The sequence below is a fragment of the Protomyctophum bolini genome (genome assembly GCF_963924005.1).
Source record: "Protomyctophum bolini genome assembly, chromosome: 2".
In the NCBI taxonomy this organism is placed as follows: Eukaryota; Metazoa; Chordata; class Actinopteri; order Myctophiformes; family Myctophidae; genus Protomyctophum; species Protomyctophum bolini.
The window spans coordinates 26,280,041-26,289,032 of NC_137863.1; the positions used below are offsets into that span (position 1 = coordinate 26,280,041).

Here is an 8,992-nt window from a genome sequence, read left to right on the forward strand (position 1 = left end):
CGCTTGGGTGGAGTCTGCGGAACCATAGTAGTATATGTATAGTTTAATTATATAGATATTCCACTGTTACTTTCTTAGCTTACGCATGTTTCATGATAAATGCTTTTATGTGATGTATTCCCATGCTTTTGTTCTTGCTTAATGTAAGTCTCTCTGGATTAAGAGCGTCTGCCCACCACTCCTGAATGAAGTGGCTGGTGCTGGGTCCTGGGCCTGGTGAGAGCAGGAGTGGACCTGATGAGACGGAGGGGCCTGGACAGGAGTCAACCCACAGAGCCTAGTCCTTCCATGCACCAGAAGCGTACCTCCCAGCCCTGGGAGAGTAGTTCTGGAGTAGTTCCAACGGATTGTGTGGCCTTGTTTTTCCCCTAGTGGGACTAATTGAGGGTATAGGGACGTAAGTTGGGACTTGATGATCACCACGGCTGGGTCGCCAGAGATGGAGATGTGAAATTAAAATTGTCGAGGAATGTAAACATTTAATGTCCCTTATAAGGTATCCTTTAAGTATTTTTAGTAACTGTTCTGAACGAACTGTGTTCTAAGGAACAACCTTCTCACATGATTATTGCATATTATGTAATATATTGTACTTTACTTCCTTTGTTTGCTCAGTTATGCCTAGCACTGTCTCATTAAGACAGTAGTGACTGTTTTATTTACTTTGCTTACTTACTTTGCTTATCTGATCTAATCAATCAACAGACCCTCATGTGACATGCAGCATGTCTGTTTCCTAGTTGTAGCTGTGGGAAGGTATAAAAACTATGAATCCCTGTTGTTCAATGAGCCAGACTGGGATTCCATCGCATTGACAGGTCATATAAGTTTTGGCTCCTTTACTCAAGTAAAATAACTAATACTCTGAAATCTTGTCTTGCCTCATTGTGTATATTATGTTTTGAGCATCCATACTGATTCTGCATTCACTAATTTAAACTCAAGCAGGACAAGAAGATGGGCTCTTCTCCACCCAGTAGTCGCCGGTCCTCATTATCCAACTTATGGCGCTCTGAGATCAACGCCCAGTGTACCAAGCGTGCATCAAACCACACCGACAAATACATCCTGGAGCTGTTTGAACAGTTGTTGGTGGACATGAACTTGAATGAGGAGAAGAAGCAGCCACTGCGACTTAAAGACATCACCATCAAGCGAGAGATGGTCTCTCAGTACCTGTCCACCTCCCAGGCTGGTCGGAACCAGACTCAGGCCATGGTGTACATCCAGGTGTTGAAGTCCGATATCAGTGACAAACAGCTGCTGGGCGGGCTGGAGTCGTTACGAGTCTCACTTAAAAACAACCCTGTCAGCTGGGTGCAGAGTTTTGGAGATGAGGGCCTTGCCCTGCTGCTCAGCCTGCTGAGGAGACTGCAGGAGGAACAAGATGAGTTCCCTAACATTGGAGTAAAGTGTCAACATGAGGTCCTCCGTTGTCTCAAAGCTTTAATGAATAATAAGCATGGACTGAAATCCATGGTGGATTCGGCTGAGGGGATTCCTCTGCTGGTGCGAGCCATGAACCCCACGATACCTGCCATGATGCTGGATGCCGTCAAGCTACTTTCCGCCATCTCCATTTCAGATCACTCAGACAACCTTCATGAACGTGTTCTGGGGGCCATAACAGTGGAGGCAGAGAAACAGGACATTGAGAGGTTTCAGCCTCTTCTGACTGGCATGAACAAACCTGCTCTAAAGACCGGCTGCATTATGCTCATCAATGCTCTGATCAGTCAAGGAGAGGAGCCAAACTTCAGGATCCACATCCGCTCTGAACTGATGAGACTGGGACTCAAAGACAAGCTGATGGAGGAGATCATGATGGGCGAGAATGATGAGCTCAGGATACAGCTCAAAGTGTTTCATGAGCAGGCAGAAGACGACTCTGAAGAACTCAAAGCACGCCTGAACAACATACAGTTTGAGATGGACAATGTGAAGAAGGTGTTTGAAGTACTCATTAACACATTGAAGGACTCAAAATCCAAAGGCTACTTCCTGTCCTTGCTTCAGCACCTGCTGCTGATCCGCAATGATGATCTGGCCAGGCCTCAGTACTACAAGTTAATGGACGAGTGCATTAGTCAGATTGTGCTTCACAGTAATGGTGCCGACCCAGACTTCATGTGCCGCAAACTCAGCCTGGATATTGAGGGCTTGATAGACAACATGGTGAATCAAACCAAGGTCAAGGACCTAGAGATGGAGCTGGATGCGGAGCTGACGGCACATGAACAGCTGGCCTCTAAAAAGCAGGACACAGACAGAGAGAACAAGGAATTGCAGCAACAGCTTTGCACATTGCATGAGAAGAATCAGAAGCTGTCTAATGATCTGGAAGAGGCCAAGATCAAAGTTGTCACGGTTAGCACACAGAACCAGGGACTGCAGCAACAGCTTTGCACATTGCATGAGCAGATTGAGAAGCTGTCTAATGATCTGGAAGAGGCCAAGATCAAAGTTGTCACGGTTAGCACACAGAACCAGGGACTGCAGCAACAGTTTAGCACACTGCATGAGCAGATTGAGAAGCTGTTTAATGATCTGGAAGAGGCCAAGATCAAAGTTGTCACAGTTAGCACACAGAACCAGGGACTGCAGCAACAGTTTAGCACACTGCACGAGCAGAAGATAATGGCACACCTTGAGGTGCAGAATCTATCTGCACTGCAGATAGAGTGGAAGAAGGTGAAGGGAGACTATGAGCAGAATCTGATGGAGCTCAGACAGGAGAAGGAACAGCTGGCCTCTAAAAAGCAGGACACAGACAGAGAGAACAAGGAATTGCAGCAAGAGCTTTGCGAGAAGAGAGAGAAGATTGAGAAGCTGTCTAAAGATATGGAAGAGGCCAAGATCACCGTTAATATTCCTGTGCCAACTCCCGGGGCACAAACAGGTGTGTCTCCTGCACCTCCCCCACCACCACCACCACCACCACCTGGGATGGGACTTCCACCAATTCCCGCTCACCTCAAGGCTAAGAAGGAGTACAAGCCTGAGGTGCCGCTGAAGAGAGCCAACTGGAGCAAGATTGAATTAAACAATCTAACAGAGAACTGTTTTTGGACCAACATCAATGAGGAGCAATTTGAAAACAACGAGCTCTTTGCCAAATTGACCCTTGCCTTCTCGCAGACCAAGACTCCCAATACCAAAAGTGAGCACAAGAAACAGACACAGAATAAAGTAAAGACGTTAAAAGTGCTGGACGCCGATTCTTCCAAGAACCTATCTATCTTCCTCCGTACATTCCGTGTTCCCCATGAAGAAATACTTTTGATGATCTTTGAGGTCAATGAGAAGATTCTGACTGAGTCCAGACTGGAGAACCTGATCTCACATCTACCGGAAGAAAAGCTGAAACAGCTGGGAGAGATGAAGGATCAGTATGACCTTGTAGACCTTGAAGAGTCTGAACAGTTTGGAGTGGTGATGTCCAGTGTGAAGTGTCTGAAGTCCCGCCTCCAGGCCATCCTGTTCAAGGTGCAGTTTGATGTGCAGCTGGACAACCTCAAGTCAGGAGTGGCATCTGTGAAAATGGCCTGCGAAGAGCTGAGGAAGAGCCAGAACTTTTCCCAGCTGCTGCAGATCATCCTGCTGTTGGGAAACTACATGAATGCTGGCACCCCTAATGCCAAGGCCTTCGGGTTCACCATATCCCCAGGCCCAGGCCCAAACAGATCGGAATCCTACCTCTGCAAGTTGCGTGAAACAAAGTCAGTTGACCAGAAGCAGACTCTGCTCCACTTCTTGGCTGACGTGTGTCTGGAGCAGTACCCTAACATCATGAACTTCCCTGATGAGCTTATCCACGTGGAGAAGGCCAGCAGAGTGTCGGTAGAGCTGCTTCAGAAGAACCTGAACGAGATCAAGGTTCAGATCAAGAGCATAGACAAAGTTATGGAAACATTAACTCCTCCGCAGAGTGACAGGGACCTGTTTGTGGAGAAGATGACCAGCTTTGTGGGCAGCGCCCGTGAGCAGTACGAGAAGCTGGACCGGAAGCATGAAAACATGTTGAAGCAGTACAGTGACCTGGCAGATTACTTTGTCTTTGACCCACGCATTACTGTTGAGGAGTTTTTTGTAGACCTCAACAAGTTCAAGAACTTGTTTCAACAAGCTGCGATGGAGAATCAGAAGAGAAGGAAGTCTGAGGAGAAGAGCAAGATAGATGAGCTGGCCAGAGAGAAGTTTGAAAAGCAGAAGGGGCAGAAACTCATGAAGAATCAGAACCTTAACGTCAACGTAGAGGGTGATGGAACTGGTATCATGGATGGCCTCTTAAAGGCGCTGCAGTCTGGCACTGCTTTTAGGAGAAGGTCTAACTAAAAATAGTGTTTTCTTCTAATTCAGTTAATTTAATGTTTACGTTTGCTAGTTTTTATTTTTGTGTCAGCGCTTAGTTTTAGTTTAGTTTTCATTAGTTTTAGTTTTTTCATACTTCAGGTTATTTGTCAGGGGGCAGGATTAAAAAAAGTTGAGTTGTAAGTATGCTTGTTGTGTAAAAACTCAACAAAAGACTAACTAATAATAAATTAAATAGTTATTGTTGGTAATGAGAAAAACTCAAACTAAGCTCATAATTTCAATTTGTTTTATTTGGTTTTGTAAACACACAAAACTGTTTGAGTTAGTTACCCTTTTTTATTATAGTTTTTATTTAGTTCAATTAACGGAAATGTTAGTTTTTTTTCAAATTTATTTTTCGTTATTTTGTTAGTTTTAGTTAACTATAATACCTTGGCCCAACCACAAACGAGCTGGTCATGCAGTGACCTGTAACATCCTGGCCAAAGAGTTGATGCAGAAGGACTCCGTAACATCCATCAAAACACACAAGATGGACTGGGGCTAGCTGTCAGCCGTGACTGTCCGGACTCCATTCAGTGCAAGCTGAAGTCATCTGATTAAGGTATAGAGAATCTGTCCTAAATGTATTGAAATAGTGTGCGTGTGTGTGTGCGTGTGTGTGTGTGTGTGTGTGTGTGTGTGTGTGTGTGTGTGTGTGTGTGTGTGTGTGTGTGTGTGTGTGCGTGCGTGCGTGCGTGCGTGCGTGCGTGCGTGCGTGCGTGCGTGCGTGCGTGCGTGCGTGCGTGCGTGTGTGTGTGTGCGTGCGTGCGTGCGTGCGTGCGTGTGTGTGTGTGTGTGTGTGTGTGTGTGTGTGTGTCGCTTGAATAGTGCTGCTATAGTTATGATAGTGAGCAATGAAATGTTGCTTATGTAGATGTGTACAGTATATGATTTGATTTCTTAGCCTTGTGTTCTATTTGTCATTTTCACAGGGAATTGAAGTGACAGTCAACAAGAGAGAGAGGGGGAGAAAGAAAGAGAACTTCAAGCAATCAGTGACTATGTGCCTGCTGGTACTATAAACTTATCTATAAGACAGGAATAATCACTTGACTGAGAGAGTGGTCACTGCAGGTAGCAGTGGTATGATGAGTCACTTAACTCACTTAAGTAAGAGACTTGTTTTTTGTTCCTGTAAACGCAAACATTGTTATTTTGTTTCATGTCTTATTGATCAGAAAGAGACTCTTTTTATGTTACCTGTTGTTTCATGGCTTATTGATAAAGTGTGCTCTTTAGCGAGTTGAGTGGTGCATTCATATTATGTGCTTTTCTGTGTATGTGCCTTGTTATAATTTTGTGTTACATTCCATGAGCAATTTGTTCACAAAAAGTAACTTTACCAAACATTCTGTTCTTTGCAATTAAACTTCTTCCATGTGGGGCAACTGGAATGATAAACGTGTTATCGGACCTTTATGACGTCCATAGAAACTCAAACACTCACTATAGTCACTCACAGTCTACAGTACACCATTGGCCTTCAACAGGGGCCCATATCCTCAGAGTTTACCAACATTTAAATGTCTGAAAATACATAATTATTGACATGAGATATACACATTCAACATATAACAACGGTAAAGTGTAAACAATCAAACAAAAACAATGAATTTAAAATGAAAAGACATTTGAATGTTTTGCTTGAGCGCTCAAGTTAGTATCTTGAGCGAACACACCAAGACAATTAATTTATTGTTGTTTGTCAATGGTAAATTGTCACATCACTTAATTTTTCCATAATGTTCCACTAGTGGAATTTCTTAGGACTTTTGATAAACTAACATATTTATTATACAATAAATGTTGAAAGCGTTTCGGTTGCAATTTGTATAGAGTATAACCTCTATAATGCCTATACTATATTTTCCTGGCTCCCAGAGTAATCAAATTATAGCCTACTTTAAGTATCCTGACCCTATAAGCAGTTATTAAGGTCCAGCTGCAATTCAGCCAACTATTTATGGAGGACTTGAAGATATACAGTAAATTGAGCTAAACGACTTAATGCTTGCAGCTGGTAACGCATTCCACTTCACTGCTGCAAAGTACAACAAGGAGTCCTTTCCCATACACCATTTGAATCCGCTAAATAGGTACAAAGTCTGATGGAATTACTGCGTAGGCCTCCATCATTAACCTTTGAAAAGTATTGATTAGACATTTGGGTACCACCTTGTATAGGCTACAATTATCTCTCAACTCCACTCGGAGCCACCAGATGCTAATAAAATGAGCAGGCAGAAGAAGGTGCAGTTTAAGGACAAATCGAATTATTTTATTTTGCAAGGTCTGTAACTTCTTATTTTGTGTGTACCAGGATGTGACGGTGTAAACAAAACAACTGTGATACAAGTGCCTGCCATTTCAAGAGCACTTCAATCTATGAAATTGTATATTGTTGCAGAAACTTCTTATCTCCATATTTTCAGCTTTTTGGGGTCCCCCCCCCCCATGAATTAATTCCCTACTTCATCAAAAAATGAAAAATAAATAGCCGATCTATACAAGCTCAAAACACGTTGAATCGCAGCTATCTTTCAGAAAAGTAGCAGTTTTGGATGTTTCCACACGAACAGAAATTATGTTCTATCTAGAAAGGTTACTTTCTGATGTACCTTTGTGATCACTTGTAGATAAGATAAGACCTTTATTGATCTCTCTATGGGGAAATTCAGGGCCAAAGACAGTACAGCAGATAAAAGCATTTTGATTGTATCATGGTGACTGTGAACACTGTCCGTCTGCTATAAATGCAAAAGTGTATGGTCTGATGCAAGAATATCAGTTTTGACATTTTCTGTGCCTGATCGTCTGATTGCTTGACATTTAGAATCCAAAGATTTGGTGAGCTGCAGGTTGTTATAACTCCTCTACAGTATCTGTTATCACTTCTACTTGTAGGCCTAGAGCAGTGGTTCCCAAAGTGGGGTCCGGGGACCCCCAGGGGTCCTTGAGGGAGTTCCAGGGGGTCCCCAGCTAAATAGGAACCAAATGGACCCACACACATGCACACACGCACACACATGCACGCACACACACACATGCACGCACGCACACACACACATGCACGCACGCATGCACGCACGTACTCAAAATACGTATTTTCTGTATTTTAAAATACAAAAAGAACATTTTTAAATAAAACAAAAAGTATTTCAAATACATGTATTTCAAATACATGCCCATCTCTGCATGCACGCACGCACGCTCGCACACACACACACACACACACACATGCACGCACGCACACACACACACACACACACACACACACACACACACACACACACACACACACACACACACACACACACACACACACACACACACACACACATATATACACACACACCACACACACACACACACACACACCCGCTGTCTCCTCATCGGCTTTCTCTGGGGAAGAGAGGGATTATAGATGAAGAGGAAGGGTGAAAGAGACAGAGAGAGAGAGAGAGAGAGAGAGAGAGAGAGAGAGAGAGAGAGAGAGAGAGAGAGAGAGAGAGAGAGAGAGGTATACGGAGGGAAACAAATTAGTGTGAGGAGGTGACGGAGAGACAGAAAGGGGATAAAAGGAGAGATTGAGGCTAAATGGAGCGGCAGTGAGAGATCAGAGATGAAAGAGAAGAGAGAGTGGTGAGGGGGAGGGGGAGGAGGAGGAACAGAGGAAGACATGGGAGGTATTTGAAGAGAAAGAGGGATGAAGAGCAGTGCTGCATGGAAAAAGTACTCAAATGTTTTACTTACGTAAAAGTATCAATACTACAACATATATACTCTATAGCCCTTTTAAACATCAAGGACCCCCAAATTGACACTAATTAGGCTGCGGTATGCCAGGGACCCCATAAGAGAAGATTTTTACGGCTCTTGCAGTGATTCTCAACCCGTTTAATTTCAAGGACCCCTATGCATTAGTCTGCGGACCCCCATTTAATAGCATTTCTATCTCTGGGACCCTCAATTTATATTGTAAAATCAATGATAATTTAACTCTGAGCGTGTACAAATACACTCTCAGTTACAGACCCATTTTTTTTAAATAGCAGATCTAAAAGCTCACAATGTGTTGAATTGTGACGCATTGTGAGCTTGTAGAACTGCTATATTTCCAAATGTATAGGACTGAAGTTGTTAGTGTATGTTTGGCAATAATAATCAAAATCTTCAAAGTAACTATAGTAACTCAAGTTTTTTCACATATACTGTATGTATGTAGTGGAGTAAAAGTATACAATATTTGCCAGATGTATAGAGAAGTATTGGGAATTGGAAATACATAAGTAAAGTACAAATACTATATACATATTTAACAGAATTATCAGCTCTTATCATCATACATCATCATGCATCATTGGCCAATCAGAATGCCTGTTACCTGTGATTGGTTAGCTGATTTTCTCGTTTACATATGACGTAAATCTTCCCTTCAATGTCAATGGCGTTTAATGTATTTGATGTTTAATTTACGTCATATTTAGCGGAATTCTGACAACATTTTGCGGACATTTGACCTGAATTCTCTACCGTGGTCAATGAATGAATTCTCTTACCGTGGTCACGTGTGGGGACAAAAGCTGTTTATACAGTATAGAAGGGTCTAGCGCCCAGTAAGAAAATCACACCGCAT

The 8,992-nt window shown here is 43.0% G+C and overlaps 1 protein-coding gene across 1 annotated transcript; it reads left to right on the forward strand.

Moving 5' to 3' along the window:
- Positions 1-957: 957 nt before the first annotated feature.
- Positions 958-4,335, forward strand: LOC308333420 (protein diaphanous homolog 1-like; the record flags this gene model as incomplete). The annotated part of the gene is made up of 1 exon (XM_080789817.1): positions 958-4,335. The coding sequence occupies one exon, from the start codon at positions 958-960 to the stop codon at positions 4,333-4,335; it is 3,378 nt and encodes a 1,125-aa protein (XP_080645943.1).
- Positions 4,336-8,992: the final 4,657 nt, after the last annotated feature.